Source organism: Coturnix japonica, chromosome 3 (genome assembly GCF_001577835.2).
Source record: "Coturnix japonica isolate 7356 chromosome 3, Coturnix japonica 2.1, whole genome shotgun sequence".
NCBI classification, from domain to species: Eukaryota; Metazoa; Chordata; class Aves; order Galliformes; family Phasianidae; genus Coturnix; species Coturnix japonica.
Genome location: NC_029518.1, coordinates 21,346,295 through 21,365,402, shown reverse-complemented (window position 1 = coordinate 21,365,402; position 19,108 = coordinate 21,346,295). Strand labels below are relative to the sequence as shown.

At 36.6% G+C, this 19,108-nt stretch overlaps 1 protein-coding gene across 2 annotated transcripts in view; it reads right to left on the bottom strand.

Moving 5' to 3' along the window:
- Window positions 1-235: 235 nt before the first annotated feature.
- The window catches only part of MTA3 (metastasis associated 1 family member 3), a 112,418-nt gene continuing 93,545 nt past the window's right edge, over window positions 236-19,108 (bottom strand). Inside the window, exons 18-20 of one of the 2 annotated variants that reach the window (XM_015857527.2) lie at window positions 18,796-18,950; window positions 15,863-15,890; window positions 236-4,567 (exon numbers count right to left, since the gene is read on the bottom strand). In XM_015857527.2, the coding sequence (XP_015713013.1) occupies window positions 4,556-4,567; window positions 15,863-15,890; window positions 18,796-18,950 (195 nt within the window). In that variant the 3' untranslated portion in view covers window positions 236-4,555. The remainder of the gene's footprint in view (window positions 4,568-15,862; window positions 15,891-18,795; window positions 18,951-19,108) is intronic. The other variant, XM_032443228.1, reaches the window with a different exon arrangement.

Sequence of the window (19,108 nt, the reverse complement as noted above, 5' to 3'; positions counted from 1 at the left end):
TACAATGAACAATAAACAATACCTCATGGTTTTTGTTTTCTCTCTCTGTCTTCTGAATCTTTTCTCTTTATCCACAGACAACTATTTGTGTCTTTAACACTTTAAAGTGCTGAAGATGCTTTAACACAACTTTAAAAGTTCGTCACATTTCAGTTTGTAGTTTACCGAACAGCCTATAAGATAATGTCAATGTAGAAACTCTGTTTCCTGCAAAAATGACCAAGAGGCACAAAGCTTGTACACAAAGACACTTTAATGCAAATCAGACAGTAATATATTCCATTCTAAGGTGCTCCACATCCTCAAATATTCAGCATCAATCCTCCCAGTTTTACCATTACTTTGAGAAATTCACTTGCAATCTAAAGAAGAGAATGTTAAAAATGACATCTTTTTATGTTTCTCTTTTTTATTTAACTTTCAACACTGTATTTCAACAACAACTGTTAAGCCTTTATGAGCAACAGGAGCATACTCTGCAAATCTGTGTTGAACATTGCATAGTACAATCTCAAAACTCTTATCCAAAACCCATGTATTCCAAAATTAGGTTTCCTCCCTCTACATGCAACATTTGAATAAAAAAGTCCTGACTTACTCCAAAAAATTCCACTCTGCAGTTACATAAACTCAGATCTTTTGACACCCACTCTGATTTATGAAGACACTGGTTTATATAAAAGACCTTCAAGAAAAGATGTAAAACAAAAATATTTTTGCTGACATTTCCAGAGGATTCTAACACTTCCATTACCATAGCATTGCACATATACAAATACACAGTGTCTGCTATATTGTACTTTGCAATATAATATTTCTGAAGGAGTATAAATGTTCTCTACACAAGGCCGTAGGACATTATGCTGTGACTATACCAGAAACTACTACTCAGCCATTCCATTTTATCTGTAACTTTATAATTAGGAAAGTGCCTAGGTTAAAATGATATTTATAAAAAAAGGCTTGCTTCAGATTAATAAAAGGTGCACATCTTGTAAGTGCAGATTCTAGTTCACTCTTTTTCTAGTTGTTTGATCTTCATTTCATTTTCAAACCCCGTTTTCTTATACCATGCTGTAAGTTTTGAACTACAGAAACAAATACTTGCTTTTGATCAAAACAAGAAACAATTTAGAATGTAGTTGAAATGTTGCCAATATATTTCAAGTATTCCCAGAGCTCATTGTTCCATCCTACATAACCAAAGCTTCCTTGACCAAGTTATAGCCTTGAAAAAATAATCTGAAAAAATATTTCAAGATTGCAGAATAGCTACATACTTCAAATTGGTAACATGGACATTTTGAATTTTAACAAAGTCTTCTTCCTCTTCATATGAGACCTCTGGACACAAAAAGCACATATTTTGCATGTTTTTTGAACTCTGTAGTTGTAAAAGGAGAGGTGGTTTTTCAGATAAATTTCTTATTTAGCTAACGAGAAAATAAATCATACCGCAAACACAGCGCTGAAGCTGCCGAGATTATCTTGCTCACATCCATGCTAAGAACCAAACGTCTTGTCCTTGCTTCTGAGGCATATGTTTATACCCCATGTCATTGTTGATGACTGAGATATGCTAGCTAGGTTTAAAATAACTAGCTTCAAAAGCTTGACAAAAACAAAAACAGTGCTGTGGATATACTGTTATAACTTACATAGAAATGTGCCATATTTGCTTGAGGTCAGCAGGAAAAAAAACCCAAATTCAACTCAACAGGCAGCATGGAATTGCAAGATGCTGTGGAAAGAACTGTCACAATTTCTAAAGTCAAACCAAGCAGGAACGTATTTCCACCTAATCTTCCATCAGTGCTTTCTGTTGAAATTCACAGGTAAATTCTATATCCACCCCTGGAGAACATCTCACAGGAAGCATAAGACAGAGAGAGTAGATAAAGACAAAGGTGCAATATGCGGCGTGCAGTTTCTCTGTGCACTGCGTGCATTTTAAAGGAAGGAAGGTCTCCATGCAGCTGCATGCAAAGCAGTTTGAGGACGGACCAGAAGTTATTTCACTTAACAGTCTCCACTGCATTACCCACCCTGTGTTGGCTGTTGGCTACTGCAACCACAGGCACAACTCCACCAGGAAGGGTCACAGCATTACTTCCAGTGCTCCCAGATGAATTCCCTCAGCTTGAAGCTGCAAAGGAGGACTTTTCCTTACCTCGGATGCTTGATGCAGAAGATAACTGCATCAAGCTGCATAACAGGGAGTCATATTATGAATCTCTTGCTCCTCAAAGGAAAAGAAGAAAAAATGAAGTCACAAGAGACTGGTACAAATACTAATACTTTTGTCAAAGGCAGAAACACACAAGGATTTTACAAAATACTGGCTAGACATTGTAGCACACTGACTGAAAGAATCATTCAAATACAAGCTTAATAAGGCAGGGTAAAAAAAAATATCCATCACCTCACAGCAAAAGACACTTTGAAAATGAGTCTGTTGTGTGTGATTTCAGTGATGCCTGAGGGAGACAATGCTCTTTCTGCTCATGTTTTTCATACTTTCAGTCAAATAGATTGCTGAATAATCACGTTTTCTTTATTTTAATGGGTGAGAAAGCTATTATGCAGAAGGTGTTTCCATATGTCGCAGTTAATAAAGGCAATTCTTGCTAATAAGAACGGGTTTTGTCTGTTCAGTATCTGATGAAAAGCTCTCCTGTTGTGAGGAAAAAGCAGATCGTGTGGATAGAAGAGAATTCTAGGGCTGCACACTTCAGTGGCTCCTGGAAAAATCTGTAAGCGGATGAATCCCAGGTCTTCTCCAATTGATTCCCAATCAGTGACATTCATTAGGGTGCTCAGGGTACTAGAAGCATTTCAGGACAAAATCTCTCCTTCTTATTCACCCTTTGCTTGCTGGTGAAGGACAGCGGACAAGACCTGGATCCATCACTCTGTAAAATCAAGTCCCTTCGGGAGGTCACTGTGCTTTCTTTTTCAAGGAAGCATCTGGATGACTGTCTCAAGAGTTCAAAATCTGACATGGTCAGCATGGCTAGTTACAGGCTGGTATCAGAGATGCTCTTTCAGACTGAAACTGTAAATAAATTGGGGGAATATATTTTGGGAAGGGGGAAATCACCCAGAGGTATGAGATACTACTTTCACCTTCATCTTTCTAACCACAGAGCTGGGCATAAATCCATAGCCAGATAATAACCTGACATCCATACAGTGCCATTAAAGTTACCTAATAAAGAACTAGAAAAAAACATCTTGAAGCTTATCCCAGCTTATGGTGATGTGTTCAGTGTCTGACTATCTGTTAAAAGCCATATGGAAACAAAATCGTTGAAAGACATAACTTGCTTAAGATAATCAATGTATCTCAGCTAGGTTTACACAGCAGTGCTACACTCTACTTGCCTCTTGATCTCAAAGAACGGCAGAGATTGTTCACCTGTAAGTACCTGAGTAGAAAAAAGACCTGCCTCTGTTGCCATTCCCACTTTCAGGGGACTGACAGCTTCCTACATGTAGTTACAAAAGGCACATCATCTCTCCATGGTAAGTCTTCACCTGTAGCCTTACAAGTATGAATTTCAAAGCATTCTGCAGCAAGACAACTTTCTTGTCCATATGTATAAAAATGTAGTAATTATTTAGTGGAGAGTCATTGCTAACAGGAAATACTCTTATTTCCTCATGTTTTCCTGGGAATGGTGTTCTGCTGGTTTTGACTGTTCCTGTAGACTTCAAGAAATGCTAAAAATCCCCAAAGAAAAAGGTGGATGCTTGCAAATATATAGATAATCAGACCGGCCAGATGTTCATGGCCACACATGATACTTTCCAGGATTTTAACCAAAGTTAATGTGGTCAGCATTTTAAACCTGGCCATTAATTCTGGGTACAACCTAATTTGGTCAAAGTTTCTGAGCTGCGGAACAACAACTCCTTGTTTCAGCCTCTGGTCGCTCAACAGTTCAGAAAATCAAATCCAAAGTGATTCAAGCCAATATTAAAAAATTCAAATATCTGAAGTCTGCAGCACTTTCTGAAGATGCTGACACCTAAAGGCTAAATCCTGCTACAAATACATGGCAATTGTTTTGAAAGTTACTTATTCTTATATTGCACCACTAGAAGGCATAGACAAAACTGTGGGGGGTACTCTGCATCCAAATTTCTTCCTTGTGGTCAGTATGAATAGTGCCTCTCTGACCATTCAAGTCTGGCAGGGGAAAGTGGGGGAAATAGCGGGACAATCATCAATAGGCCTGCACAGCGAACCTGAAGTAGCCCTTACAGAAACAAAGGAGAACAAGGGCTACTGTTGGATCCTGCCCAGAACACAGAACCCAGCCACAATATAGGTCCATATAGGTCCTGAAGATGTGGAAGGTCCCATTGCATCTGTGTTCACAATTAACAAGATTTTAACATAATTATGTTGCTGATGTTGTTGTGTCTTCAGTGCGTGATGGTTCTTGGCTCTATTCGTGCCTGCCTATTTTTCATGAGAGATTTTGTCTTCGCAAGAACTGGAGAACAAGGTGTTCTGGAAGCTCTTTTCAGTTGCAATCTGGTAAACTTCTTACGGATTTTTCTGTATGAAGGGAAGGAGGAAAGGAGGAAAGAGACAACAGCAGAGATAAATCTCAGTCTTTAACAGGCTACTGAAGAGATAAATAACAAACAAACACATACACTTACCAGAGTAGGAAGGCTAGTTCCTAGAAAAGAGACTTCCAGTCAAGTAAAGCAAGCCCTGGACATCAACTGATGATTCACAGTTGTCTCCAATTAGTAACTGACACTTACTTGGTGAAAAGTGAATTGGTGTTAGGCAATATTTGGATGATAATGATTAATTATATGAAATCTTAGGACAGAATACTCAAATGGGGAATCCTTGTGTGTGATTTCAATACAATAATGAAGGGTCACAGGAGAAAGAACGAACGTGTTATTTCTTTAAAAGTGATAGACCGGGATCAATTTTCAATGTGGTTGTTTTCACTGTAACAATTTTGCAAGTAACGGATAGTCTGAGACTTAAGGCTTTTTGTACTGGTGCCTTTCAGGCACAGTTAATCCACTTTAACTTTAGTCAAATATTAACTAGAGTTGGTCATGTTCTTTGTATTGTAATCTAATGCATACAAGGATAATTAATTTTACAGAAAAAGCTTTGTTAAGTTCCAACTGCTCTGTTGTCTCTGTATTGCTACAAATCAAAACCATAATGCTGACTATAAACAGAGTAAAGTAGCAGAAAACATGGAAATGATGAATACAATGTGTATTGAGAACCATCTTCATTGTTAGGGTCCAGAATATTACATGTTGGTGGAAAATTACTTATTTTCTGAATTCACTCAAGTTTGTTATCTCAGCTTTCAGTTAGGCACTTTATAAATTACAAAGATTTTGAGCTTATGGAAACAAACTACAGTGAATGCTGCCCTTTACCAATTAGAGAGACAAGGTTTTCTAATTCAGACTTTCAAAGTTGAAAATCTGACCTGATTGCAAATTATATGGTGCTGATGTGCATCAGAGTGCATCTAGGTTTTGACACAGTAACCAAAGAAGCAATTTTTCCCTTTCATCTTAATGGGCTGCTAACTCTGAAACTGAAAAATGGTGGTCCTTGAAATTGAAAATACAGGAATAGCTTAAAATGTACTCCATTGAGTAATAAAATAGCTCTTATTTGCACGTTAAATTTTCAAGCACATATTTAGTTGCTGTTGGAGTTTTCCTCAGAAATCTAAGGTATCAATCAAGTAACTGAGCCAGAGGAGAGAATCTAATGAAGGGCAAAACAATAAGTGAAAAATCAGGAGAATTTACTGAGCTCTACAGATTAAGGGAGCCTGAAAAAATATACCTATTTTGGTTTATGTTTTTGAAAGGCATAGGGCGGTATTTGTCTTAGCTGCCTGAAAGCAGGATGTCATCAGCATCTTGTGGTCTGGGATACCAGGCTAGGACTTAACATCATTCAGTACTAAGCGTAATAAAAGAAATGGAAATGAATTCCCAAAAAGCAAAGCTTTGGCAATTCATGCAGTCTCACAGAAACACAAACTTATTCACTGAGTACTTACTTTACACGGTCATCTCAATTTAAGCCTAAGGAGATACCAAATAAATTGACAAGAAATTGTATTCAGAATGGTAAGATCACACAAAGATAACCTAAAAATGTTAGAAATATATATCTTTCTAAAACAATAAGATAGGAAGGCTTTGTAAATTTATTTTAATAGACAAGAGCTGTTTCCCACAAATATTGTAATGGGGTCACTCTAGAAAAAGCCTACATAATTGGGCTCCTTATTAATACATTTGTTTGCAGAATTTGTATTTACTTAAAGAACTGATGTTCTCATTAAACGAGATGACCACAGTTTATAAATTGGTTATACAATAGTTCGCCCTTCTGAATTTATAATATGGAAACTTCAAAAAACTGTTGAGAAGTTCCTAGCAATGAAAAAAAAAAATAAATACAGGTCATACTAAATGTAAGGATAGTAAAAAATCTGTGATTAGCATTTATAATTGTTATGTAAGGACAGTTAAGTCCAGGGATGTATTTAACAACTAGCACAAAGAATGGCATAACTGAAAAGAAGGTCATCAGCATTGCATCATGCAAACTACAGAACCAATTGGTCAGCCCTTCAATTATCATAAATGGAAGTAGCACCATACAGGCAGTCAGACGAGCTAATCTGGTAAGTGTTCTGAAAAGACAATCCAGAACTTCTATTTAAACAGGATTATGAAAATGCTTCCAGAAATAAGGCTGGAAGGATGGAAATTTCCAGACTTCATTTAACATGTTATTTGAAAAATCATTTTGCTAAGATCGAAACAGTTCTTTTAATAGCAAAAATATTCAGGGTGGAGGAAACCGACTCATTACACTGAAGAATCTAAAACAGTCTAAAACAGTTAAACTTTTTAAGAGCCACAGATCGTGTTTTACAACCCTTCATCAGGCTTCTTCTTCTTTTTTTCTTTTTTTTTTAAACACTTGAGTAATCAGGTCATAATGGTAACTGACAAAAGGTAGGAAATTCAAAGATAAGGTTGTCGGTGCCTCTCTCTCAGAACACTTCAACACAATCTCCTCACTCCCTAAGCAATATAACAAATTAAGGGCAGAGTCACCTTTAATGTTCAATTTCCTGTCCCTTTTTCAGTTAATGCCAGCCATACGTTTTAATTACATACAGCTTTTTATTTGGTGCTGGCAAGTAAATGACTTTAATATCTGTAGCGGTGATAACATCCTTTGCAGTTGTTAGGAAAGAGTAATTGCCATTTTCACCTCCTTTTTCTTTCGATTCTTGTACTGTGCTTCAAGCATGGTGTGTTAAAGACTTCATTTGAAATGCTAATTAAAAAACGTTTTAAAGCCTTTGCATTGTACTTCTAGTCCTCCTGAGACCAAAGGTAGGAAAATGAATCAAACCTTCAAATAGGGGATTGGTATACAAAGCCCACTGCACTCATTTCTATGTCAGATGCAATGCAGCGTTGCGAATGTAGAAGGTGACAAATTATTTATGCCCATGTGATAGTACCAAAGTTAAAGGTAAATAAGGCACCAAGCAGCCATTCAGGGAACTATGGAAATGAATGTAAGTACTGCATACTATTAATATGTATCTTCTCTTTGCATGTTCCATACAGGGACTGTAATACATTGTGTAGAAATAATGGTTATACCGAGTGGGGCATTTATGCCATGCTTAAACACAGTTAGACAAACAAGTTCATTGAACCAACCCGTTTTTAGGATTTAACTGGATTCTGCACTTCTAACTAACCATCTTCTGAAGTTTATAACCTGTTTAATGGAATACTGGTGGGAAGGTTCAACAAACCAACATCCACCTCTGACACTGTGAGCCAAGAGAATAACACATGAAACATTACTTTTGGAGCAGCCGTCGTATTATTACATTGTTGCTGCTGGTAGCACAGATAATCTGAACCAGTCTGCAGCAAGAATAAAATAATGGATTAGCTTCACAATCAACATTGAAATTTCACAGACTCTTTAGATTGGGGTTCACTATTCACTGTGACTTGCCAATTGTAAACAGAAAGTTAAATTGGCCAGCTTCACAAAATACTGCCACCCTAGAAGAAAGTGGAGTTTTGAACACTGACTACAGCAAGGCAGAATTCTGCAGTTCTATATATTCTTTATGTAAAATCTGTGATCAGTGTTAATATAAAGACATGCAGAGAGAAAATAATAATTTTTAAAGTTTGCCATGTTCTATATTTCAAGCAACAAAGACATATGAAGTTGCTACTACTTCTCCAGGGCAATGAAAACATTGTGTGCAATCTAAGCTCTTTGAGTGCAAGCTCAATGCCACCTAGCAAAACACAACTATTTAATAAGTAACCATGATTCCTTGTGGCATAATAGTCTTAATTACCACTTACTTCCCTGAAGGCTTGCTGTATCCAGAAGTACACTATAACTCTTTAGTGGATTAAATTACAAGAAAGGGGACTATTTTAGGAGTCTGACAGTCTTTCCATTAATTTCAACAAGGCTTTTACACTAAGTGAAAGGCAAAAAAGTGAGCAATGCTGAGTCTGCTAAAATAAAAATTAACTGAGATGAACTTGTACATGTAGATACAGATCCTTCGAAACCCAGTAACTCACACCACCTCCTTCGTTTCTACACCTGTGTGGAAATGCAGAGTGGGAATGCTGTATTTTATTTGTCTACTTGGCTTGGTGATGTAGGCTTTTTTTCCCTTTGACACTTTAAGGCTCAAATTTACTTACTTACTTATTCTATTAAAATTTTGAGCTAACCTCAAAATTGCAGAAACTAGGACAGGAAGCCCGGTTGTGAAATATTTATTTACAAAACAAATTATGTTTTATTACGTACCAGGCTAACAGGAAACACTAGCCTTGAGTCACTATTTTACATTATTAAACTAATACAGGTGGCAGAGCACGCTAAAATCTTTATGAGGTTAAAGAAGTGCTGCTGTAGACTCTTGAGAATCATATAAACATTCTAAGAGCTTGACTTATTTTTTTTTTCATCCTAGCAAGGAAGTGTTTTCCTTTGCTTGTGGTTATCTTCCAATTTGGCACAAATATTTAGAGGAAAACTGTTCTCTGTGAACAGTTCACAGATACATCAGTTAAAAGTCATGGTGCCAGTTCTTCCTGAGCAGCTTAATATATTACTTTTCAAACAGCATACCACACTGAGGGCATTTTCTGTTTCAGAGCAACAGTTAAGAGTTACTATGAATGTATAAAGCTGTAAACAATGTTTTTGAGCCATTTTATTATGGACTCAGGTCGAATGTTTAAAGTGCAGACTCCTGTGATAATGTTGTGGCATGGCACAAGACACCATTTTATCTCTTTCTACTTGATGCTGGTTTAAAATCTACTAAAAAAACCTCAACTTCTTTGGAGCAGAAACCATCCCTTCGTGTACATTCACAGAGTGCCTCCTAGGTCAACAGGGATCTGGCCCATTACTGAAATTATTTATATCACTTTTACTGCAAACAACTGGCATGGCTTTCAGAAAAAAAATCATCTCATCCAGCAGATTTTTCCATGCTTTTGTTTTCTCTGAAAATGGCATGTTTCATCAATATTGTAAAGTGGTTTTAAGTGCTCTGAGAGAAAGAATTAAAGAAGTGCAAAGTATTATTCTCAGCATTACTGTTCATTTTTCAGCTGCATGCTGGAACTGAGATAAACTTATCTGTTAACCCCTAAGAAACATTCTAAATAGATGCTGTCATAAGGCAGTCATCACATGATGACTAAACCTTAACAATCAGTGATAGAATTATTCTCACAGTTCGTCTGTGAGCCTGGTACATACCACCAAGAGACTAAAATTACCCACTGCAGATGGCTAGGACAAAAATGATAGCACATCAGTTTCACTGCAACATGGACTTGCTCACTTTTTGGCAATGCCAGCAGCACGGGGGCTGTGACTCCTTCCTTCTCCTCCGATTTGTGGTAAGCACCATTTCAAAGATAAACCTCAATATAGTTGACAACGCAGGTCTCATCATGGATTAAGAAGATGATGACTTGCCCTATATCTCAGGTGGAGTTTTGCTAACTCAGCAGTGACATTATTCCATGTTGCAGGCCAAAAAGCAGTGCCTATTGGAGAAGCATGCACAGAGTCATGTTTCTCAGTTTCCCTCAAAGAAGGGAGAAAGGCCAGCCTATGAAGTCATGGCATTCAACCACAGTGCTCACCTTAGAGGGAATGAGACCTAGCAAAAGGAGATCAATGGAATGGGTAAAAAGTAAATTATTCATACATCTTAAAACAAAACAACTGCTCAGGCTTCAACAGACCTGTAACCTGAGCTTTGGGACAGCTGCTTTGAACCTTATTTGAAATTAATTAGCCTCTTCTTATTTAACAGTGACTTCAGACAGCTTAAGGCATGAATTTGCTTTGCTGAAGAAAGAGCTGCTTAACCTCTCCTTCCCTGTCAGCATACCTACAAGATTCACCACATATTTGTCAATATGTCGGCACTCGGTGAATCCAAGGAGCCAGAAAGTCTTCCACAGGCGCAAAAGACAGAAGATACTAAAGCAACTCCTTTATTCTTCCCCTACAGGATGTGGGTGAATTCCCACACTACAGGACTTTATACTCTGCCAATAGAAATTGTCATCACCATCTAGTATTTTTAAGAAGAATAGTCACTCGATATATTAAATATAACCCACTATTAAATGAAAATATATCCCACATAACAGTATACATTTCTTTCTTCAACAAAAAAATTGAGAAAAAAATGCATCAGAGCTGGCAGAGTAAATGAAAACTGGTTTTCACCTCCTTCCTGAACATCTTGCGTAGTAATTCATGATTCCTATGTTATTCCAGAATATATATATATTCTGGATATATATAAGGATATATATATATATATCTTTAAGAAGGGGTTAAGAACATACAGCAACTGAGTTTTGGCCTTGATCTACAAACACTGTGTGTGGTGTCCTTAGTGACAGATAGCAGAAAACCCTGCCTGACTAGTATCACCATTTTGATTCGGATTCAGAAATATCTTTTTGGTTGATTTCAATTCTGTGATGATATTTGACTTCAATGGTTTGTCCCCTAAGTTAGGTATAGATTGGTCAGAAGTTCTGGTGACACATGGTCTAGCAGAGTAATTCCCAAAGACATATGTAAGCTCACAAATTAATAGCTTTAGAGCGAAGAAAAAAAAAAAATAAGAAAAAACTGCTTAAGATAGAAATTGAAGAACATGAAAAATATTTTTCTATGATACGCTTCACAAAACAAAAATCTTGCGCTCTGTTGTCTTTTCCACTTTTGATATGCTTCAAACACTCCATCATGACTACTTTAGTATTTTATTTATTAGGAGAATAATTTATGACTTTTTATTAGCCTTTTTGTTTGTTTCTTTTCTTACCTTGTTCGATTATTTCATCTGAGCTTCGTGGCCTGAACTCTATGTTTACAATATTACATTTTATAATACTACCTGAGGCTGAAAAAAAAGGCAATGTTTAATCTTTATCAATAATGCATATAGTTTTCCTGGAATAAAACATGTACTGATAGAGTATGTTTGGAGAAGCTTCTTGGCACTATTTGCTATTAAGCAAAGGAAGAAAATCAGAAATAATCCTTCATACCAAAGAGAGCTGAACAGCATCAATCCCTTTCCTCAATAGAGGAAATCTTTGCCACAAAATGATTTAGAATGCTAATTTTTAAAGTAATCCTCATTTAAGATCATAACTTTTATTTAACACTCATAGTACCAAGGGTCTACTGTAGTTCGTTTTCTGACTACACTCAGAAGATTTCGTTCAGCTCTCCAGTCTTCCAGCCAACAGTTTTCCTGACAGTATTGCACAGCGTTTGTTGGTCTGTTTAATTAGAAAGTGCAGAACATCCTCAAGAGTAGTTGCATATTAATATTATTCAAATTTACAGACTAAAAGCAGAGCTACTCAGACATTAAATGCCTTGTGGAACTGTGAAGCACAAATCTGAGCTTTTACTACTCGCACAATATTTCTATTGTATTTGGTCAAGTAAATATTTTAACCTCTATTCATAGCACAAGTAATGAAATCAACCACCTATCTTGTCTTCTTAAATCTCTGACAAGAACTGACAGTTATCTCTGTGATTGCCTTTCACAGTTATTATGTTCTCTTCAGTATTTTACATTTAAAATCCTCATGTAGTTACTTATGCAATCTTTTTCACAAAAAGATTCCAACATTTGCTTCTTCACAGCCTTATTTACATTAATGCTACAGAATCTTGCATTTAACAGATCTCAAGAAGTTAAGTACTCAGAAGAGCATAACAAACAATAAATGATTGAATGTATACTCTAAAATATAGACTACTTCAGAATTAAATCTTCTATCAGTAAAAAAAAAAAAAAAAGTAATTTTTGTAGACTGAAATTTAGAAGCAGTGTTCAAGGATAATGGCCATCAATAACAAAGAACTAATTGTGATAAAGCTCAGTGGTTAAGGCATTGTGAGGGGAAGCTGCTTTTACTCCTGAACTAGTGTTACTTGAGCACTGCTATAGATAAAATCTGCATAATCAGTCTTGTCTTTTCTTTGATAATGAAGTATGTGGAAGACTACACTGGTCTGACAAGTTAGCATTTTCATTATTATTTTTTTATGTTTTCCAAGGCTCTCTTAAAGTGCTTTTAAAATGGAAACTAGAAAACAAATTCGTATTCAAAATCAAATAGTTTTTAACTCCCACAATAGAATAAGGCTAAGAATTACAAGGCAACACATTTCCACTGGGGATGTAGATTTAGGAAAAAGCTGAGCAGCAAGCTAACAAAAAGTAAGCCCTAAGACCTTCAGTTTAAAAATACTGTAAAGAGGATTGGGTTCAGCTAAATCAAATCTACCACACAAACACAAAAGACTCTTACTGAGAGAAAATCTTTAGAAATGGCCAATGGTACTGCAAGAAAGTCAAAGTTCATAAAAAACTGTAAGAAAATAGGTGAAAAAAAATGTCTGACATCCTAATTTAACATAAAGCGAGTTACTGAGTTACTGTCTGACACACTCAAGCTCCATGGTTGCACACAGTGGGAGCCAGGCATGCGTTTAAGAGCTTTAATGAACTTGGATTAGAAGGTCTAACAAAACAAACAAAGTTCCTTGAAAAGTTAAATCACCTTACAGGAGCCTTTCCACCAGCATCTGTGCTTAAGACAATCATTAATGAACTTAACATCCCTGTGTTTTATTCCAGCTCCTTCCTCACCCCCCAGTTTCCTAGGAAAATTAAATTTTGCAAAAGGTCTTGTTTTGGGAATTATATTTCCCTTCCCAAACATAAAATGCACTGGCTATTTCCATACCTTCTGTCTGAACATGAAGTGACTCTTCTGGTTGAGTAACACTTCTAAATGTGTCATTGCTCTATAGCTGAGTTGTGTGAATTAACCACAAATGAGCTCTTACCTATAATGCAATTGCTAAATATGTTTTGGTATCTAAGCCACCATAGAGAGGCTGCATATGTGAATTTCTTCTCACAACAGGGTAGAATTCTACAAGATCATTTTACAAGATCCAACTGTGTGGCTTTTCAGGCAGCAGTAACTAGGTCATTTACAACCATCTGTTCATAGCCCTCTGTCTCCCTGCTGTCATCACTAAAGCCGTGGACTAATTAATTTTCACCTTCTAATCAGTGGAGATAGCTCTGAAACTAACAAATTGCCCAGTCTCAGTCAGCAGCTTCTGGACTCCTGTGGATAGCATTTCCGTGAGACTTCATTACCAATAAAGGTAAAAAGTGTTTGAAAGGAGATTCCTTCTTGACCTGCTCTGTGTATAAAAGCCCTACGGAAAAATAAAATGGTCTTCATCTGATTCTTCAGATGGAGAACAGATCTTTACAGAATTACACTCAAATCTCCAATCAAGAATTTAGTTGGCGTATGAAATTTGCTATGAGGAGTTGGGAATCTAAAGGCTTAAAGATACAGGCTTGCAGTCTCACAGAAGCCTGTGAGAGAGCAGCAAACTAAATTCAGTTTTCTCATGTTCTGCCTAAGAGTGCCAACATCTTCCTCTTAGCTTGTAGCTTTAAACAAGGTGAGTAGCTTACTACAACATCACAGAAACTTTATCTTAAACAAAACTCCAAGCCAACATGGTTGTATTTCATTTGTTCTGAAGACTATCAAAGCAAAATTCTTCACAGCATATGTTCTTCATGCCCAACAGCAACCAACTGTTTTACCGATCAGGATTCCGTATCACAGCACCTCAGCTAGAGCTCAGGGGAGAATTATCACTTATAAGGCATCAACAATACATAATATCCACCAATTATTCCACACTAAATAAAGTCAAAATAGCAGTTCAGTGAAATCTTTAGACTACAGATTTTTGTTTTGATGAAAGTGACAAAATATAACAACTTTGAATAGTACCTCGCCATGTAGGACTTCTACCTGGAGCAGGGACAATTCCTCTGCAAGCTCCCCATCTGCTGTATTCTACTAGAAATAATTGCAAGCTCACCTGTACTCACATGCATCCAATCAATATTTGCAATCCTATCAACAAGGATTAGACATAATCCTAAAAGAGATCATCTAATTCTATAATCCCTGTTTTTCAATATGTATGACAATGATATAATCCAGCAGAGGTAAAGTAACCAGAAAAATGCATCCTTAGATAGTTATTTATCTATTTTCTGATTAGAGGTTTGCAGCTGGTGCATAGCATTGTTAGACTTGCAGCTCATTCTCCAAGCGTGCAGTCAAGCATCTCCATGCAGTTAGATACAGGATGGGAGTCTCGTGGCCACAGTTCCATGCAGATAAGAAATGAAATGGTGCTGTGATCCGATAATGGAGAGTTTCAGATCTAGAATCACAGTTCAAATCAAACTGCCTCATCTTTATGAAAAGCAGAGGCCATCCTTGAGTGAACATTAAAAATATATATATTTTTTTGTTTGTGCACAACTTTTAGTGCATAATGGAGGTCAACTGAGAAAAGAAGTACACATGACCAGGAGCATTTCTGTGATCAGAAACTATGTGTCTGAAGAGGGAGAAGGAACAGAGAAAACAGTAGAATCCTGACTTTGATCCAGACCTGCATCTATCTTCTTTACTAAGGAATCAAGATACAGGAAATTTACTCCTCTGCTTATCCCTTTTCTCCCATCAACATCCTCCAACTGTTAACTTCAACACAGTACCTGATATTAAAACCCACATTGAAAGGAGATGGGACAATGGCAAGTTATTATTAGGAACTTGTAATATGATAAGGGTTTGGCTCATTTGAGTTTAGGGTTTACACTGATAGAATGACAGTGCATTGATTGCTAGGCATAAATGCCAGAGCACCAGAATTAGTTTTCCTGATTTCTGCAAAAGAACAAGGCCACTGATGGTAAAAGTAAGACACAACATTATGCTGTATTTAGTTTGTGAGCACCACATTCTCTTTTTTACTTTTTTTTTCCAACATGCAACTTTAGCTTTAAGCTACTGTGTGTGCTATGAGACATGCATAAGTAAAAATGAGTGATATCAGGCAATTATCATAAACACTGTGATATCCTTAGACAGTAACTCAAAAAATCAAGGGAAGCTTTTTTGTTCTAGAGGAAGAACACGATGTGAAGAATATGAAAATTGCCTATATAATGCTGCCACAGGGATGCTTCTCAAATCATTTTATCAGCAAAAAGGAAGCAATGTCTGCTGGTAACAGCTAAAGATCACATTCTAATTTTAACAGTTGCAGTTAGATCATTCCCAATGGAGTTGCACTTACCGTGAGAAGGTTTCTAACTGCTTCAGCGCTGAAAGGAAACAAGCATTGAGTCATTCAACTGTAGTTCTATATGCAAATATGCTTTTTGGCCCATGAAGGGAAAGCATATGGAATCTGCAGCTATAAACCTTCCAGTCAAACCTTTCCAGACATTTCTTATAATGCAAATGCTGAAAAAAATGTCATTTTTCACACAATATTTTAGCTGTCCCTATACAAATATGATCAACAGCACACACACATGTTCTGTTATGGACAGAGTGTATGTATAGGAACAGCATGCATACTGCATACCTAGAACTGGTAAGAAAAATTAAAATCTACAGATAAATTTTCCTTGACATCCAGCAGCTATTTTGACTTACTAATTTTATTCACTGATCACCTTATATAACTCAACAGATATTAAGCTGATATATTCCATTTTCATTAAGTTTCACTAGACCACAATGAGAACTTTCCCTTCCCCCCCCCAGCCCCCCCCCACGCCGTTATTATAGAAGTCCCAGAATGGTAATTCAGTACAAAGAATTTAATTTCACACATTGTAGCCATTTTTTGCATTAACCTCTAACTGAGCCTACATTACAGCTAGTCAACAAAATGGGAATAAAGCTCAAAAAGATTCCTTATGGCAAAGGTGATTTAGTAAAATGTTCTGAATAAAATTCTTTTATAGTTATGAGACTATTGTCTGATCTCAGTTCTGCACATTGTGGTGGGATAATCCCAGCAGTTAATATCAAAATATATTAAAAGGAAATAAGTAGACTCCCTTCGTGGGTAGTGATGAATGTAAGGCTCTTTATAGAGTGATTTTTCAGTGAAGAATGTAAATAGGTTTGCACTTTAGAATAAAAACTTGAGTAAGTTATTTTCGAGTAGGAAATGAGAATTCCTTTTTCTTTCAGGAAGTGAATGAATAAAGAAAAATATGAAAATATGAAGTTCATTAAAGTTCAACATAAAATCATGATGTAACTTTACAGTAAGTGCTCTTGAACTGTCAACTAGATTAATTCCTGCTTTGATCCTGTGACTGAACACAGATGTTGAAATCCCAAGTGAGCTGAACTCACACTGGTGTCAGAAATGCCTAATAGGCATTCAGGTTGTGGCTTTAAAATTCTAGAATAATTTCAAGGATTGCCTTGGAAAAAATAGACTATCTGTAATTTGTATAATTACTTTCCATGCTCTGAATACTTAGAATCCTTCTCATCCATCACTACCAATACCCTGGAATCTGAATAATCTGACATACAGTACTGAACTTTACAGAACTGTGATTGGAGCTTAAATTCAGAGGTGGGAATAATTCTTTAAAGGTATCATTTAACATAAAAGTATAGGCATAAAAACATATGCTCATCTTACCTAGATGACAATAACATTCTGCACGATTATGTTATACATCTTTGACTTGGTTAGAATGAAATTGTTGCATTCAACCATGTCATAGCCATGCCCAAATGTATGAACTCCAATCACAAGGCAGGTTAACTGACAGAGACTAATGCCTATTTTTTCTTCTCTCTCAAGGAGCAGAACATTTAAGAACTGTCTGGAACATCAGTACACTATTAGCAGCAGTACCAGGTAGGGCTTTCCACTTCAAGTTATTCTACCTCAGCCCTGGCAGGGAATGGCCTCTGCATCCATGGAGATGGAGAGGGAGATTTGTAACATCAGGAGCAGACATAGCTATCCCAGATGAGTTCTTTGCAAAGGCAAGATTCACATCATCATACTTCAATCACTTAGAATTTACACATCTGAACTAGCTGTCTGGGCTACCTCTGAGATCAGTGGAGAGACATAGCTACTGTCAGTGCAGGACTCATCTCATACTTTGACAGGCACCTCTCTATAATAAATGGGAATAAAAATGTCTAAAACTTCTAAACCAGTGGCTTAGGTTACCTGTCACATTTTGGTGATATACTCACTAGGGACTTGTCTGATACTGCTAAGTGTGTACAGACACTATCAAACAAGTTTTAAAGTACTGAATTTTGTCACTGAGATAGACATCAGAAGCCTAAGGGCTTATCATTCTCCTGCTATTATCTCTGAATTGCTGAACCTCTCATGGAAAAAGGAAATGAAGTACCACGTTAAATTGATCCTGAAATAACCACCAAATTATCACATATCTACCATAAACTGAAGTATGCATATTTTTCTTGGTTAACTCTATATTTACATATATTGTTCCCTACTTTTATTTTATTATTGACATTTTTCTTTGACTGATAGCCTCTCTAGGCCTGTGAAATAATCACAGAAGTGAAGATCAGTCTAAGGATGATTTTAAATTGCTTTTTAAATAAGAGGTCCAGCTTACAAAAATACCTTCTCATAGTTTGAGTTTAAAATTGGGAAAGGACAGATCTAATCAGAGGGAAAGAAAAGAGTAGAGGAGCCTCCACAAGTAATATCTCTGTGATATCAAACTCTTCTGGGAAAAGTACACATTAATTGTTACCAATTAATTTGGAAATGACAGACTGAAGAAGACTGTTACTTTAGTTGGAAATCAATTAGTATACCAGAAAAGACACTGCTATATATTTCTCTCTTCTGTGGTATATATTTTTCTAGTTATGAAAATTTCAGTGTAGCCTCCATTGTGGATACACATGCACTTTGCTGAGTGATCAGAGGAGCCTTAAGCATCATTGTATTTGAACTACAGTTAGTAACAATTAAAAAGTTCTAACCTCTGCCACAAAAGTATAAGCCTGAATAAGTGAAACACTGATAACATTAATATGCAAGAGATGGAAAATTGGGTGTCCATTTTGATGTAACATGGCTCTTCACTGTAACACAACCTCAAATAATAATGACAAAAACTGTTATTCAAATAGTGAATCAATAACATGTATGCAGTAAAGCCTCTTTCCCCACTTCAATTTCATTTCTCTTACCTGGTCTCTTCTGTGGCTATAAAGAAACCATCATCTGAAGCACCAAGCCAATTTTGCCTCTGTCTCTTGATCACTGGAATGGCGCTTGTCTTAATGGTACTTGCACTGGCTTGCAAGGCCTTACCATTAGTTATATGAACGCGGGGAGCAGCATGCTGAAATCATAACAAAAAAAACCAAAAAAACACAAAAGATATTTGCCTGAGAACAAGAATAGTTCTCTTAGCTGATTCTGCTGTAAAGGGCAGCCTACACATGCTGTCATTCTCAAAAAACAGCTAACTCTTCTCAAACAAGTATCTACCAATCAGAG